Source organism: Pseudoliparis swirei, chromosome 10 (assembly GCF_029220125.1).
Source record: "Pseudoliparis swirei isolate HS2019 ecotype Mariana Trench chromosome 10, NWPU_hadal_v1, whole genome shotgun sequence".
NCBI lineage: Eukaryota > Metazoa > Chordata > Actinopteri > Perciformes > Liparidae > Pseudoliparis > Pseudoliparis swirei.
In genome coordinates, this window is record NC_079397.1 from 6,235,572 (window position 1) to 6,253,614 (window position 18,043).

Here is an 18,043-nt window from a genome sequence, read left to right on the forward strand (position 1 = left end):
TCCAACATATGTTTGGATTATTTTTCGAAGAACTAACAACTTGGGAGATAGTAAGATATAACAAAAAAGCAAATATTCCATCATAAGAGGCAAATGAGGCATAGCTACTATTGTAATATAAAATCTGAGCAACAATCTCATCCAATTGTCTGAAGTCTAGTGACCTTGAGTGGTTATTGACCTCAGCATTGCATTTTTACAGTTAGGTCATTCTCCATGAGATTAATGTGTAACTAATTTTAATTCGAGGTATAAATGTAACTTTGTGTTACAGCACGGCTCAAAGGCTGCAACATTAATGCTAGACCAGACGAGTGAAAAGTAATAAATACTCACATTTACTTCACTAAAAACATGAACTAAACAAAACAACCATGGGGATTAGGTAATCAGTAATGTCAGCATGTGCGACTGTGTGGAAATGTGTTGAGCAAACAATACTAAACAGCAGTCAGAAAACAAGAATACAAAATAAGATAAACAATATTTCAGATGTATTGCAAACAATTATCCTCATACAGTCATAAACTACTGGGATTAATTTAGACCAATATGAATTGACAGTGACAACCCTTTCGTTACATTTAACATGTCTTGATTTACTTTGAAACATAGAAATAATAAATTAAAATAAGATGAACAGTTAATATTGCAAATTGTCAATGAACAACACTTATAATCATAGTCATAAACTACTTGTATTCATTTAGATTAATATGAACAGACAGTGACAACTTTGTTACATTTTATATGGATTGATTGTACAAAAATAAAGAAATAAAGAAATAAGATAAACATTAAATATTGCAAATTGTCACTGAACGAAGCCTCATTCTCAATAACAAGAAGCATCAGTAAAAAACGAAACAATCAAGGCCTATCATACTTTATTAAACTGTTAAAAATCTGCATATAATCAAACCGTTGAATCTACATTATTGCACAAAGGAAGATATTGATAGTGAACAGTTTCATTGATAATGCACGAGTGAAAATAAGCTGTTTGATTGCCTGCAGGCAACAGAACAAAAGCTTTCACAGGGTCATGTTTTTAAAAAGAACGTTTCGACTGCAACCCCTGCAGCTCAGGAGCAGCTCATCAACTGACAAGCAACATCCTGAAATACAAAGAATCAACCCAGACCCCTCCGAGTGAAGTGGAGGGGTCATCACTGTTTGTACGTTTGACAACTTCTTCTGTGTGGAGTTAAATAATTAACATTCATTAGTCCTGAAAAGAATAGAATATATATTTACAGTAATTATGGGGCAAGTGTCGATGCTCGGGAACAAACCTATTCAAACACTGACAAAATGACCCGATATAAATATCCCAACGGTAAACAGGGTTTAAAATGACCTGTCTATTTAGTTTTTGTCAACATTTTTGTTCAAATTAAGTTCATTTATCAATTATGTTAATGTATAACATCATATGAACAGAATCCCCATTCAGTTAAAAAGAGTGGCAATTATTTATGAGTAGGGATGGGTATCGTTTGGGTTTTTTCCGATACCGGTGCTAAACCGGTACTTTTAAAACGATACCGGTGCCTAAACGGTGCCTGAACCGATACTTTTTTTTAAACGCACAATGAGGACATTAAAAACCTCTTCGGCCATATTCCCTGTAGAAGCCGTTATCATGGAGCACCGACACACAACGGATATCAGACTGTTAACATACACAATATATGTTCTCCATGATATGATGTGATATGTATTGTCATGTGCAGACTTTATAGGGTTAATCCTGTCACTGTTTTGATGGGCAAAGAGAACAACCAATCAGAGGTACTGAAGATGACACGTGACAAATAAAGTTTTGCTTCTGACAGCGAGAGTTACACTGAAACAAAGTGACGCCCCACGGTCTTTATTCCTCCGTCATTATATTCCCGGTAACACCGGGTATACAGCCGGGATCGCTGGACATCAACACATCTGCTAGCAGACTGTCACGCTCGCTACGAGCTAGCTTAAGCATGGTTATAATGGCTAATTTATTATTTCTTGGCCTACTTTTATGAATGCAAGACTTGCAATCAACGTTCCGGTACTAATCTGAGTTAAGGCTGCTTGTCATAATCGGTCTCCACGTGTTCAGGGGGACCGGTGACGGTCTCCCCGTCGCGCCCAGCCTGACGCTGGTGTGCTCCACACGGGTTCACGTAGTCACACACGGCGCAACCTCCGCTGTCAGAGTTAAATATGAGAGGCTCGCAACCTGCTGACAGGGCGGAGTCACCAGAGAAGTTCACAACAATAGTTTTTTTCAATTTCAATCGGCTCAGGCACCGGAAAGAAGCACCGGAATGTGCGTTGCGTTTCGGTCCGGGTAATACCGGTTGTATTGGAACCGGTACCATATTGGCACCGGGTTTCGGTACCCAACCCTATTTATGAGGAATGTTATTTCTGATTTGATTGAAGAAATTAAATTTTGTTGCGTCGGCCATTCATAATACAACCAATTTTTTATGAAAAACTAAATGAATAAATACATTTAAATGTTAGGTTCATTCGTTAGACCTCCATTTGTTCCTGAGGAACCGCGTGTTGTTGCGCAGTCAGTATGAATATATTATATTCAATCAATCATTATATACAATAATAATCATACAACATAAATAAATAAATGACTTGATTGAAACAAACAACAAAGGGAAATTCACGCAAAATGAGGAACACACGCACATACACACACACACACACACACACACTTACACACATACATAACCCCATAATAAGAACACATAATTGGGGTTAGGTCATCGCTTTTCTTTGGTCTGGTTTGAGAAAGCGAGATAAACACATAAAAGTAAAGAAAAAAAGAAAAATGTAAAAAGCTATTCAAATTATATGAATAACGAATCAATAAAGAGCATTTGTGACAATGATACTTCAGGTCATATAGTGACCTGAGGTGTCATTAAACTGTGTGTTACTCAACCCCAGTACCAACCGTTCAGATCATTAACAGCTTGGTACCCCCTGTGGTTTTGTAAGTATTTACAGGTTTTGCATGCGTGATCTCTTCCAAAATAAGTATGTTTTACTTTAAACATGCTTGTCCAGTTAAAGAATCGCATGTACTCCACAGGATTCTGGTCAAGGTAAAGTAGCCGCTGTGCCAACTTCTTTGCAGTAGAAAAGTCGTTGACATGAATGAAAGAATCAGCTGGGACGTGGTCCTCATACATTTGTCTTGAAGGGCCCAGAGCGATGGGGACACTTCCTATTGTCATAGGCCTGTACAGCTTCTCTGTGATGTAGTCTCTGTCGTTGGAGTTTTCAAAAGAGAGGTAGAATTTACAACTCAAAACTGTGTTTTGATATTCTTGGTCACTTAGAGTTTTGCCAAAGGTGCGGCCATAAGTATGGACCTCGACGTGTTTCCTCAGTTCATTGTAGAACTGGACTCTCCTGTGCTCCGGGTTCCAGTTGCTCACTATCCAACACACCAACTTGTCCTTCGCCGGCAATTTAAAACTCTGATCTTCAGATGTCACTGGTTCCAGATATCCATAAGGCACTGGGATATCTGAATCAAGGCGATAGTTGCACGTCAAGTTGAAGACTCGATTAAGTCCAGGGATTGGATGTGAGTTTGTGGGTGACTCCATATTAAACCACACCCATTTCTGAAAAGTGAGGCGTGGCAATTTGGGCATATTTGATAGCTGTCCATTTATGTCCCTGTGGTGGAACAAAAGCCCGTGGGCTTTATGGTAGAGGCTCTTATCATCTGTTATGCGGCATCTTGACAAATTGAAACCGTTGCAGTTGAGATCAAATTTGAAGCCAAATGGCCACATCCAGATCAGCAAAAGTGTGTCAGGCTCAGCATCCATTGCTGCTGCCTGGATCTTCTGGGTTCGATTGGAATTCGGGTTATTGTGGAGCTCTGTGGAGTTGTCGGGGTTTGACTCATTGGTCTGCGCTTTCTCTGCACACAGAAATGCAGGACAGAAGCGACCCGTGTAAATTCCAAAGTTGGGGTACTGGATGTCAGACCTGTACGAGAGGAAAAGGTGGAGAAAGCACAGCACCGCCACGATGCTGAAGAGAATAGGACGCAGATACGTCCAGCAGGCCATGGCTCACCTTTGGGGGGGAGAAGACAGTCGTTGATGGAAGTCGGTACATTTGAATGGACATTGAGTCGTCTGAATGAAAGCAAGTGATTTGCGATGGGACACGCATTTATGGAAACACAGGTAATTATTACCGCTAGATTTGTAAAAAGAACTCAAGAAGTAATGTAAAATCACTGAAATTCGGTTTCATTTTCTGGCATCAAGCTAAATGTTACATTACCAGTATTTATGGAGTAAAGAACAGGTTCTAAAGCTGTTTCTGATGAACAGAGCTTGAGTCCCCCACTGGCCCTCATGAGCAGAGCCCCGGTCCCCCACTGACCCCCATGAACAGAGCCCGGTCCCCCAGTGAACCCCACTGACCCTCATGAACAGATTTATTTGATTTATTTCATCTTATATGTTGACTGTTGATTGTTTTTGATTGTTGTTGTTTTGCTTGTCTGACTAATATGTACACCTCAGCCCCCAAGTCAAATTCTTCATGTGTCTAACATACATGGCTAATAAATTTTTCTGATTCTGATTCTGATGATGTATTGTATTTCTCAGTTTTAAAAGTTGTTCTACCTTAACACGTCATGCATCTCACAACACAGCAGGAAAGGGCGTGCTAGGTCAAATACAGAGTCATGTGCAAATATGTATTCAAATATCTGGCATGAAGGGTAGATTGTGCCAGTGACAATTCTCTCCTTAGGAAACTCCATACAAAGACCAAAGTCTGTCAGTCAGACAGAGAGTAAAACTTAATGGATCTTACATCATTGATCAAGTGCTTATTGCAAATGTTACACTGACGTATGTATTTATTTAACACAGTAGACAATATATATTATATATTTTGTATTATCATGATACAGACTATTCAGTAATTTTGACTTATAAACTATCAGTTTTATTTAACAATAACACGATTCATAAGAGGCTATTGACGCATACTATTTAAAAAAGATAATCATACATTCAAAGACTAAAGCATGACAGGCTTATTATATGATATATCTACTGTATATCCCATGGTTTTTATTTCAGAATTCATATCTGAACATTGCATTTATGAATTGTTTAATTTATTTTTCTCATCACTGCCCACTATAATCGTGTATATCCTTGCCTCAATCCCATTGGTCTACCATCGAAGATTCAAAATGCTGAGTCGATTCTAAAAATAAAAAACTGTCAGTAACTTCCGTAAAAAGGAAACAAAGGCTCATTGTCTGATAGGCCTTGACACGTTGAAACAGGTTTGTCCTCATTCATCTGTTAACATTTTGTATAGGACGGAATATATCATTTGATTATTTGTTATATATTATTGTACTATTGACTTAAATACTGACCTTTTTATTCATGAGCATTTTTATTTCATCGTATTAAATCTCCGACAAGCTTTTGCTCCTCATACAACAGAAACAAACAACAATAATGATTGAAATCAAAACGAGTCTAACTTTTTTGCAGGTTCTAATATTGTATTGGGATATGTGCTGTATGCGGTCCTAAAAGCGTAACAATATATCCGGGGCCAAACATGCTCTAAAAAGTATAAAGTGCTTTAAAAGTAAAACTCACCTTTGGAGTAACGCTAAAAATAATTTTAAAAAATAGTTTGGCTCCCTCTTTTACCATATTTCAGTGAACTCTAAAAAATATGTATTTATATCCATTTCAGAGACCTTCAGGCACCAGACTGTATACGTGTGTATTTTCGCATATATATGCATATATATATATATATATACATATATATATAATAATAATAATAATAATAATCATTTATTTTATATAGCGCTTCTCTAGACACTCGAAGTCGCTTTACAGTCCAGAGTCCAGTAGTCATACACACACAGTCGTCCCGGTGGTGGTAAGCTACATCAGTAGCCACAGCTGCCCTGGGGCAGACTGACGGAAGCGTGGCTGCCAATCTGCGCCTACGGCCCCTCCGACCACCACCAACATTCATTCACATCCATACGAACCGGGGTGAGGCTGCGGTGCATGTCTTTATGATATTATATATATAACTGGTTTTTTTTTAGATCACCTTTTTTTTTTACATTCACAAACTAAAGTAAATATGTCCGTCTGCCTCAAAATTAAAATATACATATTTTTTCCATTACATTTTTAACAGTTCCAGTTACAAATAGTGGTTGGAGCGCCGCTTACTGTGTTCGGTGTCTGCGGAGCTTCAGCTGGAGGAGTGGAATTAAATGTTGCGACATTCACCTGCCACCTGCAGCAGGCATCCAATCACAGCACAGACACCGGACAATTATATTTCATCGTACTTTGCATTTAAAACAAACTTAGTAGATTTTTTAAAATATATGTTTTTACTGCATTCAACAGATTTTTCATTCACATGTCGAATCACAATTTTAGCATCAGAAGTAACATTTTTAGTTTGTAATCCGACTTGACCAACCTGTTTGAGCACACGGGTTGAATGCAGCAGCAATGAGTGAAACTCACCTTTAGACTAAATCCATTCAGCTGCAATGAGTAGAACTATTTGTTTGAAAATACCTTTTTATCTGATATTTTTCCTTATTTATTACCACATTGAGGCTTTAATTTGAAGAAAACAAAACAAAAACAAAACTCCCAAATCTGGTAAACCCTATAAATATGTGAATATAAAGAATTAATCCAAATCTTAAAAAAGACAAATAAACATAACGAAACCAAAATCTCTAAACATTTCATTTAGTAAATATTTCCCATTCATAGTGCCCTTGAAATGTATGTGCTCATTAAAGGCGTTTTGTTTTTCAAATTTTAATTCTGGAATTTATTTTTAGGGTTCATAAAATACTGAAAGTATTAGAGGCCTGGAACTATCCCCTTTCTTATATATTTTAATGACATTATTTTTAGTATAATAGTTGAAAATTAACAGAAATATTACATAAAATATTATACATTCGAAAAAGGTTTCTGACAACATGTTAGGATAGGCTTCCAGTTTTAGCATTGTTAAACTGGTTCAACTCATACTGTAAACCTCCTCACTTCTTCTACAAACAACTCCAAAGCTGTTGTTGGTTATTTGTTGTTTTTTTCGGCATCATTACAATCGATAAATAATTAAAAAAATCACACAAGCAAAACAGAACAAAGTCATCAATGAGTCTGACCCTGTTTCAGAAGAGTGTTGAGCTGTAATTGTGATCACGCTTATTCTAACCGTATACGCAGTGGACACATTCCTGCAGTTAATTACACACTGAGATGAGTCGACTGCTTCAACTTTCAGCTTGGAAGCAGGTCTGACGTGTCAAAGTGCTTACACAATAACCTGTTGTACTTCTTGTGTAAAAAAACCTGAAGTGGGATGATGACACCAACCACACGATAGTTGAAATAATTGACCTGCGTCACCACTTGGCGACCAAGGCGCTTCTATTCTTGAACTCTGAACAACACTTGGAGGAGCCAAGTAAGCGTTCGCCAACAACAATTTTAGAAAATAAGTCGATAGCATGCACAAAGCATTTTAGGACCTATTCTACAATGACCCATTGATTTCCTCAGTAAACATTGTCAACAGTTTGTGTCAATCGCAATAGTTTTAAGTCTTCATCAGAACAGCATGACGTTCTTTTTGTAAATAACACTCATTTAGAGTCAAATGAAAATCAGATTATAGCCGATGGGTTCCACTATAACAGGGGTCTCCAATAAACCGACCGCAATCCGAGTATGGACCCGGACGCTGTTGTATCCGGACCTGGACCTACAACCAATAAATATACTTTTGAATTATTTTTCTCTTCATTAACTTCACAACTAACATTGTGGCCTGCCTTTTTCATGAGCTAACATACAGATGGTTTAACTTTAACCAGTGCAACATATTTTTTGGGGAGGCAGAAATTGGAAAGGGCTCGCAGTACTTGTTATCGTCTGTAGGGGACAGCAGCGCACGGTACTTGGTTATGTTTGGAAGAAGGACACGAAGAAGAAGCAGATGCCTACGTCATACAGAGAGCTCGGGATGGCGGCTGATTTAACTCCTCGTTTCAGAAGGCTGAACAGCCAAACGAGAAGTTTTCGTGAAAATATACATAATGGTAAGATTAAGGAAACATATATTTAATTTAAAGTGTGTTATAGATTTTATGGCTCTTGTTTAAGGAGAAACAGTATCCTAGTTAATGCAGGAAGTAAGGAAAGTAACAATATCACACTGATAAAAACACACCATTCAAAAATACAAGATTGATCTTTTCCCCTGTAAACATTCAACGTTTTATGGGAAAAAAGTGAGTGACTTTACGTTCTTTTAAAAAGAATACTTCGCGAGTATATTGTGCGATTGTTATTGTTCACTTAACAGCCTCAGCGGTCTCGGTCACCAGATTCAGATTACGAGTGTATAAGTGAGCGATTACGAGTGTATAAGTGAGCACTACATCACGTATGACAAAATACATGTAAGAACATATATTTACAGAAAGATCGCAACGACCTGGATTCGATCTCCGTCGAGCAAAATGATAATATCAATCAATAACAGATATAAAAAAAATCTCAAGTCATTTAAGAATGTACTCATGTGTCCAGGGAACAGTGTAGTCCAGGTTATCTGAAATTTAAGCGGATATTAAAACACTTCCAAATATATTCAGCGATGCTTTTATAAGTAATATTCAGACTCAGATATCATAATATAAAAATAAAACAAAAATATAACACAACGGTCAAGATAAACAATCAAAGAAAACATGCTGGACAGCAGAAGTCCTATATTGTCTGCCACGTGTCCTATATTAATACTGGTGTCGCTAATTAAATTAAAGTTATTGCCTGATTCTGATTACATGATTTTCAATTGGACAGCGTATTGTCTGATTTGACGTCTGTGAAGCATTTTCTCAACTCGTGTAATATGTAAATAACGTTGATCAATATTATCTTTTTATTATGATAGTCTGAATATTATTTCTAAAAGCATCGCAAAATATGTTTTGAAGTGTTTTAATATGCGCTCAAGATAACCAGTTGTTGGGTTGTGCATGACTCCTATTCCATTCTTCCTGTTGCTCAGTGTTCGCAAGGTTTTTAATCTCTTGTCACAGTACCATCGTCATTGTACACTCGTCTCAAATGTACATTTGTCTCAAAAGACAAGGCGTCTTTGAATGCATTCTCATTTTGCTCGAAAGAGATCGCTTCCAGGTCGTTGCGATCTTTTTATACATACAATCGTAATTGCTGCAATGTATATGAACTTTGGCTTGAAGATCTTCAGCAATATGTTTGTGAATGTTTGATGAATCCGGTGACCGAGAAAGACAACCGCTGCAGCTGTCGAGTGAACACTACGTATACTTGCGTGCGTAGGGAAACCAGTAGGATTGAAAACCAGTTGAGCCCTTACCTGCCTTGACTTGGTTAGGCCTTAGGGGAAGTGCCTACAGGACTGTCTCAGAAAATTAGAATATTGTGATAAAGTTCTTTATTTTCTGTAATGCAATTAAAAAAACAAAAATGTCATGCATTCTGGATTCATTACAAATCAACTGAAATATTGCAAGCCTTTTATTTTTTTAAATATTGCTGATTATGGCTTACAGCTTAAGAAAACTCTAAAATCCTATCTCATAAAATTTTAATATTTCCTCAGACCAAGTTAAAAAAAAGATTTATAACAGCTGAGTGTTTGTCAAGGCTCAGGAAACCCTTGCAGGTGTTTCGAGTTAATTAGACAATTCAAGTGATTTGTTTAATACCCTACTAGTATACTTTTTCATGATATTCTAATATTTAGAGATAGGATATTTGAGTTTTCTTAAGCTGTAAGCCATAATCAGCAATAAATCAGAATAAAAGGCTTGCAATATTTCAGTTGATTTGTAGTGAATCCAGAATGCATGACATTTTTGTTTTTTTAATTGCATTACAGAAAATAAAGAACTTCATCACAATATTCTAATTTTCTGAGACAGTCCTGTATACTTCTCTTTTTAAAAAAATTATATTTTATAAGTGTTCAGAATCTCACGTACACATATTTACATTTTTCAGATTCTATGTATAAAGAGAAGTAAGAAACAAAAAAATAAACAGATATGCAAATAAAGAAACAAAAACAATACCATAGTAACAAAACTATAAATAAAGCAGGGAGAAATCATTTTCCATAGAGTAAAGAAATACAGTCAGGCCATTTGTCTGTGACATAGTTGCACCACTTTTGCCAGTGCTTAACCCTCCTGTTACCTTTAGGGTCAATTTGACCCCATTCAATGTTTAACGTCTGTGTTCTTTGGGGTCAATTTGACCCCAGGCTGTTTTTCACTGTGTCAAACATTTAAGAAATATCAACTTTTTTATATATTTAAAGGGCTATTTAGGTAGTCAACAAACAAACATGAAGTACCTCACACTTAAACTTGGGAAACAATATTAATTCTAATAATTTTCTGGAGGTTTTAATTGCTGGGGTCAAATTGACCCCGAGGGTAAAATATGTTAGTAAATGTAAAAGTAACAGGAGGGTTATGTTTCCGTTCTTTGGTGAACATGAGCTGTGATCTGCTCCATTCTGTAGATTTCTGTTACAGTGTCTCTCCATGATGTATTTGTAGGACACTCTGGTAATAACCATTTTCTTGTAATAGTCTTTTTACTGGCCACCAGCATTGCATTTATCAAGTGTCTGTCCCTTTTCGGACAACTTTGAGGTATATTTCCAAGGTACAGAAGTGCCTTTACTTCTCACGCCAGCCGTGCAAAGAGGTCCCGATTAGAATCGTAATTGTTTTTCTCAGTTTTCTTTCGATTGCAGACGATGGCGGATGTTTATTCATTTAAACAGAAACCCTGTATCTCCCCGTGGCCATCCCATTTCATATTCGGCCTCTAAAGGAAAAGGATGACAAATAATTTGACACACAGTGAGATCCAAAACATTACTTACATTTGTCTCTATCTGGGACGAAGGCAGGAACTGGGTTGGATTGTGTTCCTCGGTCGCTGTGACCTGGGCCCGGTGTTTACCCTGGTGTCTCCATTCTGAAAGTCGTCTTCTTTCATTAAACGGGAGTCTCCATCGAGTAGATTCCTGCACTCTTATTCCAGAGTATATTGAATTTATTTCAATAAGGCAGGTTTATCTACACGGTGAAATACAGTGCAATGACCAAGTCTTCTTCCTTGTTCCCCGCAGTACTAAGAAACGGTTAAGTGTATCACGGGAAACCTCTGTGTGATTGCTTGAAAAGAGTTGTTCAGCCTCTGGGACCGAGCTAGAGAAGAATTACAGAAGAGCGCGGTCGTCCACTATACAGGACTGTCTCAGAAAATTAGAATATTGTGATGAAGTTCTTTATTTTTTTTGTAAAAAAAAAAAAAAAAATGTCATGCATTGATTTCTTCATTATCAAAAAAAATATTCAATATTTTTATTCTTTATTATTTGCTGATTATGCTTACAGCTTTAGACAAAAAAACTCAAATATCCTATCTCTAAATATTAGAATATCATGAAAAGTGTAGTATAAATAATTAAAAACAAATCATGAATTGTCTATAAACTAACACCACTGCAAGGGTTTCTCCTGAGCCTTGACAAACACTTGTTTTTTCTTTTTTTTTTTTTTTTTTATGAAAAAATTTAAATTTATTAGATAGGATTTTTAGAGTTTCTTAAGCTGTAAAAATAAAAAAATAAATATAAAAAAATAAAAAAATAAAAATATTTGTTAGATTTTGATAATGAATGAATGATTTTTTTTTTTTTTTTTTTTTTTAATTGCATTACAGAAAATATAGAACTTTATCACAATATTCTAATTTTCTGAGACAGTCCTGTATATAGGCACGTGCGTGGGAAGATTCCCGCGTGTGATAAAGTGGAATTCAACATATCCTTAGAGAACATCATGTGGTAAATAGGGTTCTGCAGAAGCAAAAACAACAGGATCCAATTTTAGGAGCATATTTAGACTTGCGTCTTCCGTTGTCGTGTAAAAAAAACTGAAATGAACGACAGCGCATTAAATGCTTAAACTTTATAACCCGATCCTCAACGTGATTACTTAAAATGTTACTTTCACAGTTGAGCGAAGTCGAACTATGTCAGCGGATAGTTTAATCTGTAACTATGTTTAATTGATTTAGTTAAACATTGTTTGGAAGAAAAGAAAAAAAAATGTCCATCTGGAATTTAGCTCGTGGAATAGAAGCGTGTGGAAATACTCAAGTGAGGTGCAAGTACACGAAGTCGGCCTAAAGTACAGCAAGTGTAAAAAATAAAAAAACAGCATATCTACTGTACGATAAATACATTCCACTGATGCAACTGGTTTCCAGTGAAATGACAAACGTGTGAGTGGCAGCTAAACTGTTATGGGTCCAGCGTTTACTGGTCCACCGTCATTTTTGATCATATTTAATCGATTATAGGCTAACTTCAAATATATATTTACAATACATTTAGTTACAAGTTGTTTGTGGTCTTATTTTCCTCTATTTGTTTCTTGATGTTCACCTTTTGAATTTAAGTTTATTTGTAAATTATTTGTATTCACATTTGCTTGAAAGACTGTAAATGATCCTACGAGTTTGAAAGCTCGCATGACATAACATTTGAGCTCTCGCATTGACCCCCCCCCCCTGTTCCTCCTGGCAGGTTTCTCGGGCCCCTTCGGCGCCACCCAGCTGTGGCACAACATCATCCGGGCCCTGCAGCTCCAGGTGGAGGTGCGCCGCTGTCGAAGGCACCTGCGCGCTCACGCCGCGTGCTTCACGGGCTCGGACGCCGTGGACGCCGTGCTCAGCTACTTGATGCAGAATGTGGCGTTCTGCGCCAGCGAGGTGTCGCGCCTCAAAGCCGCTCGCCTCTGCCAGGCTCTGATGGAGGCCAAGGTGTTCGAGCCGGTGGGCACCAAGCTGTTCCGCAGGGACAAGGAAGTGACCTTCGAGGACAGCGGCTGCAGCCTGTACCGCTTCCTGGATTACAGCGCGGTACCCGGTCCCGCCGGGAGGGAGCGCGACGCGGAAGACGCGCCGCAGGAGGAAGAGGGGCTGAAGAGGAGGAAGAGCTCCAGGTTGGTTTTGCTGGGAATCTGATAAGTTTGCTTCCTTAACTGACTCCTTGTATGTATCCAGTGTCCAAGATGGATTAGTGCAAAATAAAGTAACACTAGATATTGGAGCTGCAGGAATATATGCGTTAAAATATTGCTATTGGAATCTAGTTCTGGATAACATCTTTGAGAGATAGCTGCAGAGTTGCTAAATTCAGAAGTTCAACCAACCCTTGATCTAGCATAGGATTTAATATGGTGTGTAAGCACTGATCATACCTGAAATATGTTGCATCAAGGTTGAGCTTCTCCCCTGATACCTGGGCGCTTTTTAATCCCCTTAATGCTGCTTCTTTGTTTCAGGAGGCTGAATGAACTGAGGACGATCTCTAATCCCCTCGCCGTGGGGTCGTCGGACAGGAGGGTGGAGAGGCTGCTGAGGACCATCAACCTGAGGCCGGCCTTGTCTCCGGCTGTTAACGCGACCCCCGCTGCTTCTGCCTTTCTGTCCAAAGCCGGTGAGTCAAATCTGCCCGTATTTGCCAGTTTCACGGGAAACCCCAGTCGTGTTGACCGCTGATGGTGGCCGGATGTTTTTTTTCTGCTCTCCCTAGCGGTGAATGAGGTCTGGAAGCAGCAGACGCTGCTGCAGCTGCTGCAGGTGGTGGAGTTGCCCATGCTGGACCGCATCCTGACCTCCCCCACCAGGGTCCAGCTCCAGACCTGCAGAGCTCCTCTGGCCACCCAGGACCTGGTTATCTCCAACACGTGCCTGGAGAGAGAGCTGCCCGACACCCTCAATCTGCCCGAGTCAGTGCTCTTTGATTTCAGAGAAACGTCTTTTGCAGTTGTGGTAGCAAACAAACGTCGATTCTCGTATTTCACCTCTTCTGCAGTCACCTTTTAAACAACAACAACAACAACATTTTTTATTTCATCTTTTGCTTTCAGGTTGGATGGCTGGCTGGCGGCAGCGGCAGACTGCTTGGAGCTCTTCCCCGACCAGCTGATTGTGGTCGCAGGGGAACAGCTCAGCCACCGGGTTGTCGGCGCCTCCTCCTCAGAGGCCCGGGCGGAGCAGATGGCGAGCCAGAAGAGGGTGCTCTTTGACACCATTGCCAAGTACTACAGTGGACAGGAAAGAGCTCCGCTTCTCTCGGGACGCCACCTGGACATCCACGCTGCCATTCTGGACTCGCTGGGTGAGACTTCATTCAGGTTTACGGGGATTTTTGTTTCCGCGTTATGTCTTTGCCACTTTGGAAAGTGTGGAGAGAGGCTTGTGTAACCTGTGGCTCAATTTCAAGATTTATTTTCCAAATTCTATGCTGTTGTCTCCAGGTTTCGGCTATGGAGCTCAAGTTGTGTGCGAAAAACACAAAATCAAATAGTTGAGTTTAAGGGCTTTTACTGAACATAGAAATAAATCAAGTAACACATATTTATAATGAACAGAACTTTGTCACAGTGGGCAGTTGTGTTCATCCAACTCGTGGGTAGCTCGCCATCTTCATCGGATACAAAGTTTGTATCATCTCAAAAACCTGACCTGTACACAAGGTCACATGAAACAGTTAATTCAAAACACAAACAAATGTTAACAGCAGGAACCAAAAGCGCTGACATAGTCAGGGAAATACAAAGGAAAAGGAAAAAAAACATGTAATATAACAAAATGGAGGTCTAACATTTACACCAAATATTCTCAGAACATTGCACAGTCTACAACACAAAATTAACTTAAAAGTAATGGAGGTACACTCGCGCTGCACTCACCGCTGTCTGCACCCAAACGAAACAGGAAGTGACCTCCCTTGACCCGGATATTTATTAGGACTCGGGTCCTGGATTGGCCAATTAAAAGTTTTTCCTCCCTGAGCCAATCAGTGGGTTACACTTGACTGGCCATTCTGGCAACGTTGACCTTTAAATGAAAAGTGTGTAAATTACAAAGCGACAGGTTACTCCTTTTGTAGAGCTCCTGCTGCTTTGACCGTCTCCTGTCTTGACCACATCTCCTGTCCAGATGAAGGGAAGGTGCAGAATGCCGTCAAAGCATCTCAGCTGTGTTTCCGACTGCTGGAGACGAGCGCGAGGGATGAACTCCGGAGGCTGCTGGTCTTCATGGCGACCGCAGCTCACCCGGATGCTTGCCGTCTTCAGAAACAGGTCCACCGACCAGCTTGTGTGTTCCCAGTTCACGCTGTACATTGTGTTTTAACGTTGGAGGAGTATAGCCACGGTGGGATCAGTCGTCACTGTGTCGGGTATCCATCGTTGACATTCTGGTTCGTTTCCTTTCAGATTGATAACCGGGCCTCGGTGTGCCGGGCTTTCCAGAGAGGAATAATCCAGAATCATCAACTGACCCGACCCCAAAGCGAAACGCTGGTGCTGTTTCTGGTGGATAATTGCACAGAGCTCTTCAAGGTACACTTATGGATACTTAAAAAAACAATTCAGGTCTCAATAACATGCTCTTTTTAACCCTTGTGTTGCCTTAGGGTCATTTTGACCCGAATCAATATTACACCCTCCCCCCGCCTTCGGATTAATTTGACCCCATTCAATGTTTAATGTCGGTGTTCTTTCGGTGGTCAACAAACAAACATAAAGTGCCTCACACTTAAACTTGGAAAACAATATTAATTCTAATAATTTTCTGGAGGTTTTAATTGCTGGCGTCAAATTGAACCCAAAGGGTAAAATATGTTAGTAAATATAAAGGTAACAGGAGGGTGAAACATTGAATCGGGTCAAAATGACCCATAGGCGGGGGGAGGGTGTAATATTGATTCGGGTCAAAATGACCCTCAGGCAACACAAGGGTTAAAGATGTTTAAAGCGTTCGCATCAATTAAACCATTTTTATTATTTAAAACTATGTGATGTAACACAGACTCCCACATCCCTGACTGAAGCTGTGAGGAGAACTCTCCGGACCATGCAGCAAGGGAAAGACCCCGACTCAATTGCCAGTAAGTCAAATGCATATACACCGTGTATAAATATACAGATCACTGCAGAGTGTGTAAGTCCACTGGGCATCGTCATCAATGGCCTTTTTTTTTCTCCCCTCTTTGTGTTGCAGCTTTCACCTTCTGCCAGCAGGTGACGCCACAGGAGTACGAGGACCAGCGAGAGGCGACCACGCTGCAGAGCCTCAAGCAGCTGCTTCGCGATATTTCCTCCTGCAAAACCGTACCTGCCAAGGAGAGGAGGAGGCTGCTCAGAGAGTTTGAGAAACTCCACCCCGTGGTCTTCCTCCAGCATTTCCACAGCACCTTCTGAAAACCACCGACGGGTTTGGTTTGTTCGGTGCACTTCACAAAGCCAGTTTGCAGTGGTGCAGCGCTTACACTGAAGATTGATCATGAGTTAATGCATTTTTAATTAATTTAAAAAGCCGTTTAGCGATTGATTAGTGTAGATATTACTTGAATTAATACAAATGGGGCTGCTACAGCATGGCTGTAGACTCCCAGGATGCCTTTGAGTCACAAGAGGCCTCCAATAGTTGAGGTTGTAGATTTTAAGCACTATTTGTTTTAATATCGTTCTTACAGCCCTGTAGCACTGGATGCATTGTCTATTTTAATGAACATCGCATTTTGAGAGATATAAGTCTGTTCGTCCAAGCCATGGGTTTAATAATAGTTGTGAATGGGGTTTTGCACAAGTTTATAAACAATGAATTATCAGCTCATTTATGATATCAGGTGCCTGCATGGGGGGTAGTCTGTGAGCTGGGAAAGCTTCAGCTGTTGCTGCTGCTTTCCATTTAGGTTTCTTTAATTGTACACTTGACACTGATTATGTATTATTGAGATGAATACTGTTTAAAAGAGGGCATTTGCTTTTATACTGTAGAGCACGGTCGATGCCAAGAAAAGCATCATGTGTACATCCTGGTCCAGCTGTGGATGCTTTATTTGGATACGCTATGTTAACTGCTTTTGGACATGTGGTTTGCAGAAGTAATGCTGTGCACTTTGACCTGGCTTTAATATTTTTCTATTATGACAATTTTTGTTTGTTTTGTTTTCCAGGCTTGCTGTAGCATGCTGTCTGGTTAAGGAAACATAAACACAACGCTAATGCAGCTGAATAAAGTTTAACACTGACATTGCAAGATTTTTCTTATATGAAAACGGATATGAAATGTCAGCAGATGGGGTAAAATAATCAGCTAACCATAGCTCAGTTTATTATTACATGATTTCATTCACAGGGGTGTTGAGCATTATTTTAGTGCCATTATATTGATCAAATGTCTTTTGATTGTGAGGATTTTACTTGAGGGGACATTAAGTCTTTACACAAGATGTGTACTAAATAATAATGTAATGTTATTTTAAACTACTAAATTAATCTGGTTAAGCAAGATGCTTCAGTTGGATTGAATTATTCTAATTATTGACAATGATCATGCAGAAGTAATTTGCAGGCAAATCTCATTTCATTTCTGCTTTTTTTTGTTCTTTACATACACTGAAATCATGTTAGATTGCACTTTATGAGGCTGAAGCCTGCTTTATTTTTTTGTAACAAAACTTCTAATAAATGTTTAACTGATGTTATCTGTTGTTTTATTTGCATGCGTACTAGTGGAGTTCTTCTGGGGTCCTTGATGCGGTTGTAAGGGGGCTGCTCACACAATACTTAGTTGAGGCACTATAGAGGTTACTTAATAACAGTAACTGAATTACAGTGATTTCATTTTTCCCCTCATACTTAACCGATTTATGTGACCATCAGATTGCCACATAGATTACCTGATCTGAAGACATATTGCAACTGCAATGTTTATAATATCACTCTTAATCACATACTTTATATATATTTTTGTAATGGAGAACAGTATTTAGATAGTGTCATGCGCTCTTATCATTTTGTAAATAA

General features: G+C 39.1%; 2 protein-coding genes across 2 annotated transcripts; one reads left to right on the plus strand and one right to left on the minus strand.

Moving 5' to 3' along the window:
• Window positions 1-472: 472 nt before the first annotated feature.
• Window positions 473-11,193, minus strand: LOC130200771 (4-galactosyl-N-acetylglucosaminide 3-alpha-L-fucosyltransferase 9-like). The gene is made up of 3 exons (XM_056425304.1): window positions 11,032-11,193; window positions 6,273-6,339; window positions 473-4,107 (listed from the first exon to the last, which is right to left on the minus strand). The coding sequence occupies exon 3, from the start codon at window positions 4,098-4,100 to the stop codon at window positions 2,949-2,951; it is 1,152 nt and encodes a 383-aa protein (XP_056281279.1). The 5' UTR covers window positions 4,101-4,107; window positions 6,273-6,339; window positions 11,032-11,193; the 3' UTR covers window positions 473-2,948.
• On the plus strand, window positions 8,077-17,717 carry depdc4 (DEP domain containing 4). Its single transcript, XM_056425298.1, has 9 exons — window positions 8,077-8,179; window positions 12,745-13,162; window positions 13,505-13,659; window positions 13,756-13,951; window positions 14,093-14,343; window positions 15,168-15,310; window positions 15,446-15,571; window positions 16,041-16,119; window positions 16,233-17,717. The coding sequence occupies exons 1-9, from the start codon at window positions 8,077-8,079 to the stop codon at window positions 16,430-16,432; spliced, it is 1,671 nt and encodes a 556-aa protein (XP_056281273.1). The 3' UTR covers window positions 16,433-17,717.
• The last annotated feature ends 326 nt before the right edge of the window (window positions 17,718-18,043 follow it).

Bases quoted from the DNA above. Each gene is read 5' to 3' on its own strand.
- LOC130200771 (XM_056425304.1), bottom strand. From the start codon at position 4,100: ATGGCCTGCTGGACGTATCTGCGTCCTATTCTCTTCAGCATCGTGGCG.
- depdc4 (XM_056425298.1), top strand. From the start codon at position 8,077: ATGCCTACGTCATACAGAGAGCTCGGGATGGCGGCTGATTTAACTCCT. The intron at 13,163-13,504 runs GTTGGTTTTGCT...TCTTTGTTTCAG, and splicing joins AAGAGGAGGAAGAGCTCCAG to GAGGCTGAATGAACTGAGGA. The intron at 16,120-16,232 runs GTAAGTCAAATG...TTTGTGTTGCAG, and splicing joins AGACCCCGACTCAATTGCCA to CTTTCACCTTCTGCCAGCAG.